Source organism: Vulpes lagopus, chromosome 8 (assembly GCF_018345385.1).
Source record: "Vulpes lagopus strain Blue_001 chromosome 8, ASM1834538v1, whole genome shotgun sequence".
Lineage (NCBI taxonomy): Eukaryota > Metazoa > Chordata > Mammalia > Carnivora > Canidae > Vulpes > Vulpes lagopus.
The window spans coordinates 131,541,114-131,559,164 of record NC_054831.1 but is presented as its reverse complement, the minus strand read 5'-3'; the positions used below and the strand labels follow the sequence as shown (position 1 = coordinate 131,559,164).

Genomic DNA, 18,051 nt, shown 5'->3' with positions numbered 1-18,051 from the left:
AGGATGCAGGGAAGGCTGCTCAAGGCCGGGATCCCGACGCTCAAGCCTGCGGTTCTGTTTCGACTTCCTTAAAGCGGTTGGTCTGTCACCAGTTCTCGGCACGGAACCCCGTGACAAGGGCTGTGGTGAATGACAGAGCCAGGGCAAGGAAGGGGGCCTCTGGCAGCTGCCCTCTGGTCCCGAGGGCCACTGTTGAGCTGTCCCTACGGCCGACAGCGCCCTCGCTCGTAGAGAGCACAGGTTAGAGACCTAGAGTAGCCGCTTCCCCAGAGGCTATATTTTGAGTTTCCTGGTAGGCCCAAGGTGGCTCCGGGAGCCAGAATACTGCTGGAAAATTCTGCAGAAGGGGCTCTCTAAAGGCCCCTTGCAGTGCATTTGACCTCCCCTCTTGCCCAACTTGGCCTCGGCACATCCTGGCTGAGCAGACGACAGGTCCAGCATATCTGTTTCCAGGATCACCTCACGTAGGCACGGCCCTGCCACCGGGACACGGGTGCTTTCATAAGCCACGGGTGCTTTCATGTCTGCATGTGGGCATCTCGGTGGGCACTGGCCTCACTCTCTGCCCCATGAATTGGGCGAAGATGGCCCTATTCCCAGGGTAGACCCCCCTGAGCTGCCTGCCAGATGGGTTCCGATTGCAAACCTTGGGATGGGACTAAAGACTAAACTACCCTCTGTTCCATCCCCGCCCCCCTCAGCCACCTTCATCCCCCATTTCAACAGCTGTGCACGTAGGTAAGCCAAGAAGAGCCTGGAAAAAGCACCAGGTAACTGTTCTCAGGCCTGTGACCTGGCACCAGCGGAAACAGCCCAGCCTGGATGAAGGACCTCTCCTTCTTCTCTGGCCGCTAATTTAGAGCCGAGGTCGGGACTGAGTGCAGGGAAGGTGGAGGGATTGATGGACTCTGGCCCAAGTGACCTACGGTTTCTTTATTGCTTTTTTGCCTGCAATTCTGGAAACAACCATCAGGGGCCTCCCTAGTAATGACTCGTGATCCCAGTGATCTGTGTGTCCCCCCAGGCAGGGCAGCCGGATTCTGGGACGGACGTAGTAGTGAAGGCTTTTGCACACCCACCTTCGCGTGCCCCCTGAAAGGAGCACTGGGCCGGGAAGAAACGGCCCCAAACGAGTTACAGTTCCACCCTTCGTTCCGTTGTGCTGGTCCCGAGCCTCTCTGTGTCTGTAAATCAGACTAATGAGTCCTGCTGCCCCCCCACACACACACAAAAGAAGAGATGCAGTGAAGCCTTCCTGTCCTGAAATTCTTTATTTTTGTGCCTTTTTTTTTTCTTTAAAATTGCATCTTTCTGAACAACACCAGGTATAACCAATCTCCATTTCCAACTTGGACCAATTAGGACAGGAACTTAGAAGCCTTCAAGGGGCTGATTTGCTGGACAGAGGGTGTTGGGGGTCAAGAGGCCTGAGCAGACAGGAGAGCACCCCAGGACCCCTGGTCCAGGCAGCACCTAGAAGCCCAGCTGCCACTGTTGAGCCATTTGGGGATGTTTGCTTCAGGGGTGAGGGTGGGTTCCCCAGTACAGAGGCAGGGCGGTCCCCAAGAGACGGCTTCCTTCCACGGAAGACCCCACTCTCCCTGGGCCACCTCTGCTCCCACGTGTTGTGCGTCCCTGCGGTTTCATTTTCTCCCTCTTTTTTGGCTACAGGGCGACAGTCCCGGCCCAGTACAGAAGAACCTGCACAACCCCATTGTACAGGTAGGTGCGCCTCCCCTGGCCACTTAGGCCTTCCCTCCACCCCATCTTGACCATGACCCCCCCTCCCGACCCCGCCCTTTGTTCCCCTGGGCCCTCAGCACCCCACTTCCATACCGGGGACACCTAAGGCAGAGAGGAGTTCATCCCCTGCCTGTCAGCCATGGCTTGGGGCCTGGACCAGGCTCAGTCCCTGGTTTGCACTCCCCTGCCCTCCTTCCAGTCCGTGGACCCGTTAAGGGCACCTTCCATCCTCCTGCCCCGGCGATGGCCCAGCCGATGACTCTAGGCCCCCGGCTGCAGGAAACTGTTCCTTATTCATTTTTAACATTTCAGGACCCCGCCATCAGTAAGGAGGGGGCCACGGGGGGGGGGGGGGGCAATAGGAATGGAGTCAGAAGGGGTCTCTGAGGTCAGCTGTTTAGTCCTGGGGTTCCCAGAGGCTGGTCCCCGCGCTGCTCATCTGCACCAGCGTCCACCAGGAACAACTTTGCAAATGCAGGTTCCTGGGCCTTTAACCCTGATTCTGATCCGCCAGGGGTGGGGTGGGGTGGGGCCCGGAATTCGGGTCATTCTGATGTGTCTGGGGAATCTTTAGTCTCACCTCCACCTTTTTTGGTGGATAACATCACCCAGGGTCTTTGGGTTCGTAAATCCCTCCTGTGGACCCCACCCTCCGGCCCGTAGGCCCCCAGGCAGGAGGCTGTCCCCGTGGTCACTGTTGTCTCCACGTCACAGATGAGTAACTGGGCTCAGGGAGCCTGGGGGGCTTGATGGGGGGGGCAGGAGTCCACAGCCTGACAGCCAGGACTGGAACCCAAGCCCCAGCCTCCCCGCCCTGCCATGGCCAGGCCTGCTTCTCGTCCAGGACCCTGAGGCCCCGGGGCCTTGCTCTCCGCGGCACGAGGCTCAGGTTTCTCCTTCCTCGTTTTCTGGGCTCCCCGGGCCCCCTTTGTCCCCACGGGGCCGTTCCCACAGGAACCATGTGCCCCCGCCCAGGGGGCCAGCCAGAGGCAGGTGCCCGGGGGGCGCCCCCAGGCTGTGGGCAGCCTCAATGTAGGGGACAGTGGCAGCTCCTGCGGCGGCAGCTGGCGGGGACTGCGGGGTAGAGGCCCGGCCCGGTGGTCCCCCCGCGGCCCGCTCACGGCCCACCACCGCCCCGGGGGCTCCGCGAGCGGGGGCGGGGCACACCGCGGCGTCCCACCCCTCCGCCCCGCCCCCTGCCCGCTCGGCCCGCCCCCTGCCCCTCCGCCCCGCCCCTGCCCCTCCGCCCCGCCCCCTAACCCTCCGCCCCGCCCTAGGCCCCGCCCCCTGACCCCTAGGCCCCGCCCCCAGCTCAGGTGGCTTTGTTCTCGCTCTCCCCCCGCACCCCGCGCGGCCGGCTCCTCAGTCACTAGAGGATCTTGAAGACCAAAAACGGAAAAAGAAGAAAGAGAAGATGGGATTCGGCTCCATCTCGCGCGTCTTCGCCCGAGGGAAGCAGCGGAAGTCCCTCGACCCCGGCCTCTTTGATGGTACCGCCCCCGATTATTACATAGAGGAGGACGCGGACTGGTGATGCCGCCCCTGGCTGCCGCGCAGGCGCGTCTGTGCGTGTGGACGTGCGGGCGGGGGGGCGGGGCGGGCGCGGGGCGGGCGCGGGCTGGCGCGGGGGCGGGGCGGGGCCGAGCGCGGGCCCCGCCCCCGAGCGCGGGCCCCGCCCCCTCCCGCGGCGCCGCCTCTGTAATTGCTGTACATACTCGACCGCGTGTGACTCTGTCAACTGTCGTCCTCGGAGCGATGCAGTCGTGTTGTTAACCTGGGTTTGTTTGTTTTCGTTTCTTCTACGTGTTTTTTTTTCTTTTCTTTTTGTTCGGTTCGTTGGGTTGTTTTGTTTTCTTCCCCCCATCCTCCTGCCTCCCCTCCCCATCCTCCCCCCTCCCCTCCCCATCCTCCCCATCCCCCCATCCTACCCTCTCCCCTCCCCTCCCCATCCCCCCATCCTCCCCCTTCCCTCCTCCCCATCCTCCCCCTTCCCTCCCCCCTCCCCATCCTCCCCCTTCCCTCCCCTCCCCCTTCCCAGCCTCCTCCCTCCCCTCCCCTCCCCATCCTCCCCATCCTCCCCCTTCCCTCCCCCCCTCCCCATCCTCCCCCTTCCCTCCCCTCCCCCTTCCCAGCCTCCTCCCTCCCCTCCCCTCCCCATCCTCCCCATCCTCCCCCTTCCCTCCCCCCTCCCCATCCTCCCCCCTTCCATCCTCCTTTTTTATGAAACTTGAAAACTTGAAGGACTGCTGTGTATTTGTAAATAACAAAACTGTTGTGCACTCCGTGCTTGTAAATGTCCCTTGTCCGAACTGCTACTTCTGGAGCCCGTCTGCCCAAGGATGTGGTCTGTTTTCGATGTCTCCCCCCACCCCTCCCCGGTGTGAGCGCGGGCCCTGACCCGCCCCCTGACCCCCAGGCCCGGCCGAGGCCCTCCCAGCAGAGCGAGCGCAGGCCGCCCACGTGGTCAGGGTGCGGACCGCAGGCCCAGGCTCGGGCTGCCAGGTCCGCCGGGCTCTTTTTCACGGCCTGCCAGTTTTTAAATTGCGTTGCCGTTTCTTTCTTTATGGAAAAAAAAAGACAAAAGAAAAAAGAAAAAGACTGTTCCGTTTAATTTATTTGCACAAACGCAGAAGACTTATTCTATCTAAATTATTACATAAATAATGGAATGTATATTTTTCCACGGGGTGGGCGGGAGGCGGGTGTTTCTGTGTGGACTTGTCTGTTCTGTTCTCATGCTGCTGCCAAACTGTGCAAGGTAGACTTTAGGGTGGCCAGAACCCAGGGACCGTTGGATTTCAAAGCTTGCTTTTTTCCCGTTCTTTGTTCTCCCTCGCCCGGATTCTCCTGCCCTCGCATGGAAGTGCACTCCACCTTTCTCTCCCCCACCTTCCCCCAATAGCTCCCTTCCAAGCCTTTGTAGATCTATTTGTTTATCTGGAATGAGGAACGCGGACCCCAGTGAGCGGAGGGCCTACTGTCACGGCCACCTTCTCTCGGGTCTGTTTTGAGAGAGGTTGAGTGCAGAGTGAGGCAGCCAGTCACATGACCACGGGGACTGGGCCTGAGTCGGTGCCACAAGGGTCCTCGAGACGCATGGGTTCTTCCCTGCAGCTGTGTCTTTCTCCTCCTCGGTTAATTCTGCCCGTGGGCCAGGCAGGGGCCGTTGGGGGAGGTGCCTGTCTCAGGGGGAGGGCGGCGAGGGACACAGGGACCAGCACCAGAGCCTCTCTGCCCTCCCCATTCTGGTTGGTTCCACACTTAACAGAATCTCTCGGGATCCCTCCGGCCCTGTCCTCCCCTTTGTCACCGCAGCCTGAGCCCGCTCACCCCAGGAGAGAAGGGCTGGCAGGAACATCTATCTGCCTATTTGGGGAGCAGTGTTGGCCTCAATGAGGCTTCACCAGCAGAGGAACCATGTGCATGTAACGCCGGGTGATGGAGAACACGTGAGCTAAGCCAGGGCCTCCTGAGGCCTAAAACTAGCTTCCCCTTTTCTTTTGACCTGTCACTCGTCCCCTGCTCCACCTTAACCGCTAACACAGCTCAGTTCACCCACCCCCTGCACAACAGTAGTTGCGCTTTCTGCTAGCAGTAACATTTTCAGCTCTTACGAAGAAAGGAGATTGGAGAGTGCTGGAGAGTCTCTATTAGAAGGATAGGATATTTGTCCCAAGTCTCTAAAACAAACAAACCAACAACAACAACAACAACAACAAAAAACCACCAGTAGGCTGCTCCCTTTCCTTCTGACTTGGTGGGGCGGTTGGGCAGGAGCAGGCAAAGGGCCCTGCCTAATAAGGATCTTTCTGGCCTCCTTTGGCTAAGCCCTAAGCCGTTTAACCAAGCCTGGCGGTGAGGAAAAGCTGGCATCTTCCTCTACAGAGAGAGATTTTAGAATATACTTTTCTCCCCCAAGAGTTTTTTTCTTCTTCTTTTGGTTGATTTTTATGGTTTGCCCTTTGCTTATGAGAAAATTACAACCACTCCTGGTAATGATTTAGTAGTTCCTTTTCATTTCAGTTTTTGTAAATTAGGAGATAAATCTAAGAGTTACTAAGGATGATTTATTTAAGAGAACTACGTCAAATAGCGAATGAGTTATGGGTAAATTAGATGAAAATAACTTTTCCCATGGGAAAGGTTTCTCGAAGGCATGGATGCAAATATAAAATATAAAAAAAAAATCTAAATAAAGCTTATTTTAAAATATTATTGAATTCTATGTTATTTGATTGCTTCTATCTTGCTCCGGGTGGGAGGCAAAGCCCCTGCATGCTCCTTGGATTCCAGGGCTGGGTCTGGAGGGGCTGAGGAAAGCTGGCTGAATTCTGGGCCCTCGGTGGGGCTGAGGCCAGGTGGCCTCCAGAAACCTCGAATCTTGGCCGCCCCGACTGTAAGTGGGAGGAGCCGTCACATCCAGGGCTGCCTGTGGTCCTAATGCACCACCTCCAGGCCTGGCGCCCTGGCCCTGTGTTCTCCAAGCTCTGCGGCCCCAGTCAGCTTTCATCGCTTCCTTCTACCCCCGGCACTCCTTCCAAAGGCCCGGAAAGTGCGCCTGTGAGTTTGGGGCATGTTACTTCCTGCAGACCTCACTGGGCCTCTGCACCGTGCCAACATCCCACCTTCCCTCGGGACAGAGAGGAGCTTAAGAAATAACTCAAGGAAGCCACAGGGCCTCCCTGAAAAAGCCAGTGTGAGTCCCATGGTCCCCCCCGGATGCAAAGCCTAGGCCTCGGCCCCAGTGAAACTCCATAGTGTGGCGCAAGAAGAGGTCCCCCTGTATGCCCCGATCCTGGAGTGTAGCCAGTGCCCTCAACCGCTGCCTCCCAACTTAAAGATGAATCCTCTCCAGCAATAGAACTGAGAGACTGGCCTTTTAACACCCCCGTCATTTCTGCTGGAAGAAAGCTCAAAGCCCCGTGAGATCTAGACCATGCCAAGAAGTCGTAGCACTCAGGACCTCCAGGAGCCTTAGGGACCCAGCAGCTCTCAACCCGGCCACACATTGGAATCACCTGCAGAGCTTTTGAAAACACTTAGCAGTACCAGGCCGTATCCCCGAGTCAGGGTGTCATTAAACCTTCTCTGGTGACCCTGGGGTGTGGCCAGCATTGAGAAGCGCTGGGCTAGTCTGCAGCGGGCAAGGGGCCCGAGCACATGTGCCGCTGTTCCCCGCTCCCTGGCCTCATGCAGACGTCCCCACCCCGCCCAGAGTGGCCGCTGAGGTGCTCACTTTACGAAGCCTCAGCCACCACCAGTCAGAGTTGGCATACAGGGAGAAAGCCTACTTGCCATCCCAAAACTAGACCCCACCCCACCCCCACTGCACGGATGGGGAAAACTTTGACCCAGAGCGGAGTGACTTGGCCCAGATCCTAGCTGTTGCTCCTACGGTCCTGTAACCTTTTCAAGGACTGGGTCATACCTCTTCCAAGTTTTCGTAGCTCTGCTCAAAAGTCCTACTACCTCCTTTATTTTCGTTGAGACCCGACTCCAAATGGACCAGCTTCAAGCGGTACCTATTGGAAATTGAAGCAGGCATGCCCAGGGCATCTAGGGCCAGTGTACAGCCCCACAGGTCGTGTGTACCACACTATTCCAGAAGGCACTACTGTGCTCAGGTGCCGAGTGCACAACCCGCACGGCTGCACTCAGTGGCCCTCGCGCGTGCTCTCCCACCCATGCTGGCAGGCTCCGACAGATGTAACCTAGTAATATAATAACAATAATAATATCTAACACTTATTAAGCACTTACCATGGGCTGCAGTCCATGCTGCGTACTTTACATGCATTAACTCAGTTAACCCTCCCAACAATCTGCGTTTTTGGTGCAAGGACTCAGGTTAAGTAAATCGTCCAGGGTCAAGAAGCTAGTAAACAGTAGGGCCGGACTGCCAACCTAGGGAGTCCCTGGCGCTCTGACCATCATCTGAGCGGGAGGGGCTGGGCCCGGGCAGGGGTCATCGCAGAGGCCTCCTTGGGGCCAGGTTTGCACCTCACCCACCCTTCGCCTCCGGCACAACCTAGCACTTCCTTGCTGGTGTGACTGCGTCTGTTCCATCAATTGTCAGCATTTTACCTCCGGGCCCAGGAGACCCACCCCCAGGGAGGAACTGGGGAGGGCAGAGTAGAAACGAGCTAATAATGTTCTGCACTAGCGCTCCACTGGGGCCAAGGCTTTGCCTGCACTTGCCCTGCTTTGGAGCCCTTTCCTGCACCAGGGCTGCCAGGCTCTCGGGGTTAGCTCAGCCCCCGAGCCAGGAGGTGAGCGTCCCGAAGAGGTGAGGGTCCTGTCCTGGCCACTGCATGCTGCCCAACACACCAAGGCCCGATGGGCTAGAGGGGCTCCCAGTGCAATGAGGCCATAGCATAGGAGGTCACCAGCCATCTCACCAATGTGAGTTCTTAAAATATCTATGGGGCCTCTCACCAAAAACTTGCAATTTCACCAAACAGGACCTCACAAAAATCCCACCCCTAGCCCCACCTGCTTTGAACAAATGGCTCTTAAGTTTTTGCAGTTCAAACCCCACTAGGCGGGGCAAAGCCACCATGGTCCCCCCCAGCTCCCACCTGTTCCCACTTTCGAGTGGAAAAAGACCCGGGTGGTAATAAGGAATCCAGAGGGAGTACACATAGTTCACCTTATCTTATAAAAGGATTCATAATTTTATTTTATAGAAGAAGGCCCTCTGAACAAAAATAGCTTAGGCATTTGGTCTTGGCTGTGCGTTAGGATAGTAAGTACCTCGCCAGGGAAGTGTTATAGGGGCTGAAAATCCTGCTGGCAACTGGGGTGTGAACAACTCATACCTGAGTCATCGCTCCCTGGCATCTTAAAGCCCCGCCACTGAAAAATGCGCACCTCGCCCACCCTGCCCCCCAGGGCAATGCCCAGCAGCCCCAACCAACAATCGGATCCACGAGAAACTGATCCCAAGAGGGCTGAGCTTTAAGAAGCCGCAACTGAAAGCCTTGCCCTCTTCTTCCTGGAACCTGCAGGCCTTCCCGTTCCCCAGCAGGTGCCCCGGGGCCCTGGGACGTCGTCAGGACGTCAGGACGTGCAGCAGCCACGCTTCCGAATCAGAGTCCAGCAAGCACTGGCTGACCGCTCGCCTGCATCGCTGAGCTTCAGGTTTTGTCCGATTGCTTTCTCAACGGACTGCCAGCAAATGGCCATTAATTGCACCAAAACAAGAGACTCTATGAAATTGCGTCCCATGCTCTGTCGGGGGAGGGACCCTCGCGGCCCACCCGCAGGGCCAGGCCACGCGTGGATAATCGCTCCAGCTCTGGCCCTGCCTCTGATTCCAGGCACCTTGTTTATCCCCTGGGCCTCGGTGTCCTCTCATCTGTGAAGTGGGTGCAATAACCCTGCCCTCCTGACAGGCTCAGCAATGAGAGCTGAGTGGGTTTTGGAACCTGGAAAGGGCTAGCCCCAGGGCCTGTGCCCCCCATGATCTGAGTGGAGTTAAGTTCAATCAGAGGAAAGAAGTGTGAAAGAAGCAGCTTGATACACATCTTGTGCCCGAAGGTGACTCGATCTAAACACGTTGCCGAGGGGTAAAACCAGGGCATTGGGCCGTGTGAACCTGACCTCCCTCCAGCTATGTGTCCACTCATCCGAGTCCAGGTTCCTTTCCAGTGTGGCTCCATGAGAGACTCTGGCTTTTGTGCCTAAGAACAGGGAGGCTTTGACATGTTTGCCCCCAGAACCCTCCAGCCTTGCCAATATTCTTTCTAGATTCCAGGGAGAAACATACTCTTGCTGTGGCCGGTGCAGAGAAATTTAGACCATGGGAAGCAATTAGGCTGCCCACGCCTGAGTTCCTGAGGCAGAAGCCCCAAGGTCACCCCAGGGTGGCACATGAATAAGGAGACGTGTCTCAGAGCCCGGAGCCAGCCTGCTCTCCCAAGGAGGCTTGCAGAAGTCCGTGTTCTGGGTTGTTGGGCTGCGCAGCCTCTGACCAAGCTCTCCCCCCAGGGGGCCGGGGGCGGCGGGGGACAACTGACCCATAGGTAGCTTCAGAGAACTTGAGAAAGCCTCACTGGCCAAGCCCTGTGCAGGCTGGCTCTTTGGGGCTCAGTCTTTCTACGAGTAGAGGAAGAAATTGGAATAAGCAGCAGTTTTCAAAGTGTGTTCCATGGCACACTTGGGGGTTCCTCAGAGGACCCTTGAGAGGTTGCCATAGATGGTGAAAGACCTAGCTGGAAAGGGCTCCAGTCCTCCCCCTCCAAGCGAGAAGTTCTGCTCTTACCTGTTGCACGCTGGACCTTCATGCAGGAGTCCGTTTGAAGGATCCCATGGCGGGGGGTGGAAAAAAAAAAGTGATCAAGAAGGAAAAAAAAGTTCGAGAATCACGTGTGAATCGTTGTCAAACCCGACCAGGCCTTTGAGTGTGCAGGATGCAGATTTCCTGGCTTCATCTTATAGCTACGCAATCAGGTCGGAGGGTGAGACGCTGGGATCTGCGTTTCCAACAAGCTGCCCAGTGTGGGCTCATTTGCAAGAGGTGGCGCGGGGCGGTCTCTGGGGGCAGGACCCTGTCCATGGGTCTTAGCACAGACTTGCCATCAGGGCAACCTCCCCAGGGCACCGTGATAAGGGACGTAGCGGCCAACCTTTCTGGGGCAGCTCCAGGGCCCCCCTGTGAGGGAGGAAGGTACTCAAGCCTACCAGCTGCCAGGACCTCTGCTGGGTCTTGCTGAGTGGAGAGACAAGGGGTCTGGTGTGGCCGATCTGCTGCCCCCGGACAGCCTCAGAAGCCTGCAGCAGTAAGAGTCACAGAGAGGCTCCCAATTTTCCTAGAGGCACACAGCCAGGAAGCGGCGGGGACAGAAGGCAAGCCTGCTGCCGCCCGGGTTCTGAGCGTGACATCCACCGTCTCAGACTGCACCTGCCCCGCGGCCGACCAGGCTCCTGCCGAGCTTCAGGTGGACCTGCTGGCCTCCACCTGGGGCCGGTGGTGCCCTGTGAACACCAGGTGATGACAAGGGGCCCTAAAGTGGGAGCAAGACTGCCCAAGCTGTGCTCGGGGGTGGAGCTGGCCCCGAGGGAGGGGCCCAGCAGTGTTCTCAGGCTCCTAAGGAGGCCCAGGCCTCAGTCCAGAAGCCCTACCAGCCCAGCCCAGCACGGTCGGGAGCCCCAGGTCGGGAGGCCTGGCTCCACACTTCCTGTTCCCAGCGTGGCCACGGACTCGCTGTGTGACCCATGGGCAAGTCAGTCTCTCTCTGAGCCTCAGACTCCCTCCCAAACAAAGCAGGCCAGTGGTGGCCTGTGGAGCCTTACAAGTCCCTGGGGTCCTCCCTCTGGCCACCCCCCAGCACGCTCCCTCCCCTCACCCCAGAGCTCCAGGTGATTGCTCTTACAGATTTGATTCCATTTGCACTAAGGGTTTGCAACACCAAGACAGTGTGATACCCATGGGTGAGATGGTCTCTAAGCTCCATCCTCAGGCCTCCTCCTGCACCCCCCATTGTGGAAAAGCCACTCCCCGTGGGCACCCAGCCTCCCCTGCTCACCCCTGCCCTGTTCCAGAGAGAGCTGGCCCAGATGCCTTCCCTCCTCACCCTAGCAGAACAGGAAAGCCTACAGATGGAGGGCCAGAGACCCTCCCCAGGAGGCTATGCCCATCCCCCAGATGAGCCGCAGCAACACCACACAGAGCGATGTCCCTGCCAGGCCACAGCCCTTTATAGTTTGCAATGCTCTTTCAGGGGCAGATCAGGGTCAAGCTTAAGGGGGTAGCATCTGGGCAAACTGTCCGGGTCCAGACCTTAGTTCTGACATTTGCTACCTGGCAACCTTAGGCAAGGTACTGAACCTGGCTGGGTCTCAGCTTCCTAATGTGTACAATGGGACAGCGAGGCGCTTCCAGAGGTGGCTACGAGGAAGAAGCGAGTGACTGGGTATAAAAGGCTCAGCTCGGGTCACAGTAAATGCTGGTGATGACAGTGACAGTGAGGACAGATCCCGATTCAGCCTTTTACCAGCCCCGTGAGAGACGCAGGGCAGGCCCCTCGGGACGGGGGCAAAGGCAGGCCCAGGCAAGCTCAGTAGTAGCCAGGCTGCCAGGTAGGACCAGGGGCAGGACCTGTAGAGCTGACAGGGCTCTCGATGGCTTCTTGCCCACTCCTCTCATGATACAGATGGGCTGTGAGTCACCCACTGCCAAGCAGGGCATCAGTGGCTGAGCTGGTTCTGGAACCCAGGGCTCCTGACTCCCAGGCCAGTGTTCTGAGCTGCTGCAGAGTACAAGATTCAGCAGGGGGAAGAAAAAGGAAAGAGGAAAGAAAGAAGGAAGGAAGGAAGGAAGGAAGGAAGGAAGGAAGGAAGGAAGGAAGGAAGGAAGGAAGGAAAAAGAAAGAAAGAAAGAAAGAAAGAAAGAAAGAAAGAAAGAAAGAAAGAAAGAAGAAAGAGAGAGAAAGAAAAGAAAAGAAAAAGAAGGAAAAAAGAGAAAGAAGAGAAAGAAGAAAAGAACAAAAGGAAAAAGAAGAAAGAAAAGAAAGAAAGAAGAAAAGAAAAGGAAAGAAAGAGAAAAGAAAGGGAGAGAAAGAAAAGAACGAAAGAAAAAGAAGAAAAGAAAGAAGAAAGAAAAAGAAAGAAAGAAAGAAAGAAAGAAAGAAAGAAAGAAAGAAGAAAGAAAAGAAAAAGAAAAAGAAAAAGAAAAAGAAAGAAGGAAGGAAGGAAGAAATCCTTGGGTCAGTTGTTTTGGAAACAATGCTGTGTCTCCAACCCTTAGAGATCTTGAACACAACATATTAGCTTATTCAAGACTCTGACAAGTTCTGCAGTGAAGAAAAATATCTCCCTTTTTCCCACTTCGTGTTTCCCAAATGTACTTGACCACAGAACCGTGCATTTCTATCTCGTTCCGTGGAGCGCCCTCTGGGACGTGTTGCACCCGGCGACCCCCGCAGCCCCTGTGTTCTGTGCCTGGAGGTGCCAAGTCGGGGGTTCTCGGAGAGCTCTGAGCGCGCCACGTCCTGACCTTGTTGAGCCCTGGAAAGTCCCTGAGGCTCAGATGGGATGCGCATGGGCCTTCAGGAGGGCGCCAGGAGCAAGGCCAGGTGGAGCGGGGACGTCTCCGTGGCTGAGCATCCGCTGTGCCCAGAAAGACCCCGAGTCAGCGTGCAGCCTCTACCCGGGGGAGGCCCCACAGGCTGGCCAAGGAACGCCAGCCCCACGATACTTACTTCGCTGCTGTTCCTGGTCCCAGGTATACACGGGGCGCTGGGGCAGGGACAGCAACGGGCACGCCGTCCTGCCCGGACATCGGGCCCCACCTGTCCTGTCCCCTGCCCAAGCTCTGAGTGGCCCGATGGCTTTCCCTGGGACGGGCCACAGATCCTGGCCTCACATCCCAAGGGGCTCCGTGCCTACACGGTGCCAGCTCCCCGCCTGGTTAGGACGCTGATGTGTCAGGGGGGCGGAAGAGGGGGACAGGGAGCCTGTGCTCGGGGGCAGGCAGGCCAGGGAGGAGAGAAGACTGTCCCTGACAGCTGTTGCTGCAGGGACCATGGTGACAGGAGAGGAGGCTCTGCAAGCCAGAGGGAATGGGACGGCTGTCTACAGAGCAAGGCTCAGAGATAACAGGCCGGGACTCAGGTGTCTGAACCCTCGCCAGGGTCCCTCCATCCCTTCCTGTGCGTGCAGGAAACACAGATTCATTTTAGTGACAGCCTGACCCCAGCAGAATCGATAAAAACCAAGCCCTGCAGGGAGGGGTGTTGAGGGAAGCCCAGGCTTTGAGACCCAGCTCTCCGGGCTTGATCCCAGAGCCAGTACTTAGCTGTGCAACCCTAAGCGGATCACTGGGTCCTCTGAGCCTCAGTTTTCCCTTCTGTAAAATGGAAACGACACTGCCTATCTCCTGGGGCTGTTGCAAAGAGGAAATAACCAACAGATAGAAACGGCCAGCCCATGGCAGCTGCTCGTCCCGCTGTGGCGGAGTCTCCCACGCGAAGAAGCGGCGGCCGGTGACATGCAACACAGGCTCGGGGACCCGGCTGTGCTCTGCCTGCATGACTGGTGGACATTTCTGAGCTCCACTTTCCTCATCTGTGCGATGGGCCTCACGGCGGGGGTGCAGCGTGCTCACCCACAGGCTGTAAAGCAGCAGGCAAGGTGAGCTGTCGCGGTCCCGGTCCCTGTCCCCGTGCCGGGGGCTCCCCGTGTGAGCTGGAAGGCCGTTCGCCAGCCAGCGCTGTCTCAGATCAGCTGTAGCAGGGGGGTTGTGGGTGATGCCAAGGCCCGCCTCTGAGCGCTCCAGTGAGCCGGTCCCGGGCTGCCCGTGTCCCGGCCTCATTCCTGCTATTTCTCAGCCCCCGAGGCCTCGGGCGGTCAGGGAAGTGGGTGCCTGGGTGCTGCAGGCTGTCCCACGTGAGGAAGCAAGCCCCGCTGGGCTCCAGGGCTTCCAGAGTCCTGATCTTTCAAGAGAAGTCAAAAACATCACAGAATACACTACACTCCTTAATATTGGCAACTTTTTTTTTTTGTTTGTTTGTTTTTAGAACATGAGTTCTTCTGGGGAACTGAAAGTTGCATGGCCCCAATTTGTCTGCAGGTCACCTGCTCTGTTCCCTGCAGTCTAGATCCTCTCTGGGGGGTGCTTGTGTTTCGCTTGGATCAAGGAAGGAGTCGGGGTGCCTGCCTGGCGTGGGCTATGTGTCTGCCTTCACCAGAGGGCTCTCCTGCCTGCCCTGCCTTGCCCTACCCTCACTGTGCAGCCAGGCAGCAGGGGTCCAGAGCAGGGGTTCCAGAGCTTGGGGTGTTTGGGGAGTGGCAGGGCCCAATGGCCCTCCAAACTCTGGAGTCAGCACAGGAATCAGAGCCTGCCTGGCACCCAGAGGCCCACATGGCTGGCGCTGCAGTCAGATGGGGGATCAACCTGCCTGTGGTCTGAGAGCCCCACCAGGCGACTCTGCCATTTCTCTGCAGGACTCAGAGATGGAGAGGGAGGAGGTCAGGTGAAGGTGCTCAGGAGGATGCTTGGTCACCAGCGTGGAGACAGCTGTAACCCTGCAGGCCCAGCGACATGGTGCAGGTGTCAGGGCAAGGACTGAGGAGGAGCACTGGCTTCTGGCGGGGGGTGGGGGGGTTGGGAAGGGAGTGAGGAAAGCTGGCAGAGGAGAGGAGGACATGACTTGCTGGCGTCTACTGAGTGTCAGGGGAGTGTAGGCCCTTGGCATACACTCAGTAAGTCATTCAACAAACACCAGCTGGCCACTTCCTGCATGCCAGGCCTCGGGCTAAGGCTGAGGCTGCAGGTGTAAACACGAGGCCACCTAAGTTACCCTAATGCTGTCCTCGTGTGAAGTGTATATTATTGTGCTCAGGAAACTGAGCTCAGGCAGGACAGACAGAAATAGCCAGATAGAAACAGCCCAGGGAGACAGCAGGTGAGGGAACCGGGGTAAGAATTGGGGTCCAGCAGTGCACTACGCCGCTTCCAGGCAGATGCTGGTGAGGCTGTCCGAGTGCCTTAGTGCTCTCGTTTCCAGAAAGCCAAGACTGGCACCAGTTTTCTCCTTGGCATTTCTAGTAGGCATCGAAGTTGTAAGAATGCCCCCCATCCCCGTGAGCCTCGCCAAAGCTCTGTCTTCAATTTGAAGAACATTAAAGAAATACTGGTCATCGGCGTCTTTGCTCTTCCTAAACTGGCCTGCATGCAAGAAGCAAAATAGCTCCCCGCTTGTATAGGACATTTCTAGGCAGCCGGGATGCAGTTTGAAGGAGGTAGGATGTTGGGTAGTTTGCAGTAACTGCTTAGGAGGATCCCATGGAAGGCGTTGCCTCCAAGTGCCTCTCCTTGAACGAGAGGCCCATGGACCTGGCTTTCTGCGGGGGTCCCCTGTGCCAGCGAGCAAATGCATAAGGGTCTCACAACCATCATGATGACCACAGTCCACAGGGTTCACGGAAGCAGGTTGGGCCAAGCCAGAAGGAACCTGAGAGGTCCGGAGGCCCAGGGGAGTCAGGAGGGTCGGTGACTGGAAGAGGCTGAAAATCTGCTCAGGGAGCCCGGGGCACAGCTGGGCCCCCACAGCCCACAGCAACCCATAGCTCCAGCCTCGCCTCCAAGAGGCGTAGAGATGCAAACTCGCACTATCTCCACGGGGACGCCAGGAGGAGAGTCATTCAGCCCACAGCCTCCTCTCAAAGATCCCCCCTGCTTCACCTTCCAGTCCCACGCAGCAGTGGAAAAGCCAGCCAGGAAAATGTGTGGGGAGAGAAGACAGGCGGCGGGAATGCAGGTAGAGGCCGGCCCCCAGCTGCATGTGCCCCTCACGTAAATGAAAGAGCAAAGAAATTCCAATTGCAGACTAAGAAGGACTTCCCAAATGTGGGCACCATTCAGCACAAGGACGGGTTAACGAGGAGGAGCGTTGCTGTGTATATTTTTTAAGCAGGCCGTAGTTGTCACTGCGTAGCAGAAGGGAAGCTGGCCTTCCCTGGGCCTCTTCTTCATATCTTGCCCCTAAGTCTGTAAACTCAGGAAATAGTTGCCAGGCGTCCACCCGGGAAATGAGCACAGAGTGGGCGGAGCCTTGCCAGCTGCAGGGGTTGGACTCCCTGCCTCCAAGGGGCTGGTGGGACACGGTAACCGGGGCAGGATGTCCCCTGAGGCTGGGGCCAGGGGTCCTGTTGGGCCAGGAGACAGATACAGTGAGCACAAGCTTAGGCCCTTGCCAGACAGTGGCACCAAAACTGAGGGGAAACAGAGGAATGTGACATTTTCTCTGAACATGTAAAGTAGCTCTGTTGGGCCTCTCTGTGTGCTTCGTGGTGTCGTGGACTTTAAGGGACATGTGGGTGCAGGAGCGCGGTCAGCTTTTCAGCTCAAGGCCCCCCAGGGCCCACTGGGTGTTGGGGACAGGGTGTTGTGGGTGGGCAGCACCCCTCCCCCTGGGTCCTGCTGTCACTCCGGCAGCTACACGCCCAGTGACTTGATGCCCTTTGAACCTGTGTTGTCTGATTGGGCATGCTGGGGTCTGCCTTTGGCACAGAGCTCACTGGAGCTGAGGCTGAGGCCCCAGCGAAGCATCTCCATCCAATGCAGCAACGGTTGTCAGGCCATAAAACGTTACTTTCTCATCTCATAATGCAGTATTTTTTTAAAGATTTTATTTATTATGATAGAGAGAGAGAGAGGCAGAGAGACACAGGCAGAGGGAGAAGCAGGCTCCATGCAGGGAGCCTGATGCGGGACTTGATCCCAGGACTCCAGGATCATGCCCTGGGCCAAAGGCAGGAGCTGAACCACTGAGTCACCCTGGGATCCCTCATAATGCAGTATTTTAAAAATGAGAATTCAGCTTCTGGCTGGTGAGGTGGTGCCGGGGCCGCCTGCCACGGCCCGAGGGGGTGAGTGTTGACCAGAGCTGGCAGCCCGGATGGGGCAGGCTGAGAACAGGAGGACGGGGCACTGGGAGCAGCTGCGCCGTGGGCTTGCAGGCATCCAGGGTATGGAGGCTGGGTGTGCTCCTAAACATCCTCCCCTGAGCAGGGCAGCTTGCACGACAAAGAAAGCTGGTCCCCAATGCCATTCAGTAGTGCTGAGGCCCAGAGCCCCTGCCATCGGCCAAGTAAAAGGAATGAGCCTGGGTGGTGCATTTGCCTGCAAGCAGTTGGATGTGGCGGAAAAGGAGGTGTGAAGGAGACGAGAGGCCTGCTCCCTCCTCCTCACCGCCTCCCCTCCCTGCTCACTTTCTTTTAAGCAAAACCTACGGGTGCCTTCTGTCCAGGCAGTAGTGGGCGACTCTGGCTCATACAGGCTCCCAAACTGGGTGCCGGCTCCACACCCCGTGGCCTCTCGTTGGTCACTGACACAGGCCGAGGTGGATGAGTTTACACCACAGAGATCGGCAGAGGTTGAGGCCGTGCTAGGTGTCAGGGATACCTGGGGAGCAAAAGAGGGCCCTGCGCCTGTCCTTATGGGGTCTACATCCTAGCGGGGGGCACACTCACCAAATAATCCCATGGCCGTTCATTAATGTCAGCCGTGAGAAGTGCAGGCAAGAACTGCACCTGGATTAATGAGAGTACTGTGAGTACATGCGTGTGGAGTGGAGGCGTGGACGCGCGTGTGCTGTAGGGAGTGGTGACCGGCCGACACCAGGGGACCAGAGAAGGGGTCCCGGGAAGAGGTGACATTTTGATAGAGCCTACAGACTTCATAGGAGTTCGCCAAGCAGAGCAGCCCGCAGCTGGGTGCTTCCAGGCAGAGAGCAGCAGGCGTGACTGATTCGAGAGGGGAGAGGGGACCGGGAGTGCTGGAAAGTGTGTGTGTGTGGGGGGGGT

General features: G+C 57.4%; 1 protein-coding gene across 5 annotated transcripts in view; it reads left to right on the top strand.

The window, feature by feature from the left end:
• The window catches only part of KAZN (kazrin, periplakin interacting protein), a 785,323-nt gene that overhangs the window by 739,227 nt on the left and 28,045 nt on the right, over positions 1-18,051 (top strand). For all 5 annotated transcript variants that reach the window (XM_041767723.1, XM_041767722.1, XM_041767724.1 and 2 more), the window contains 2 exons: positions 1,672-1,722; positions 3,110-3,233. In XM_041767723.1, the coding sequence (XP_041623657.1) occupies positions 1,672-1,722; positions 3,110-3,233 (175 nt within the window). The remainder of the gene's footprint in view (positions 1-1,671; positions 1,723-3,109; positions 3,234-18,051) is intronic.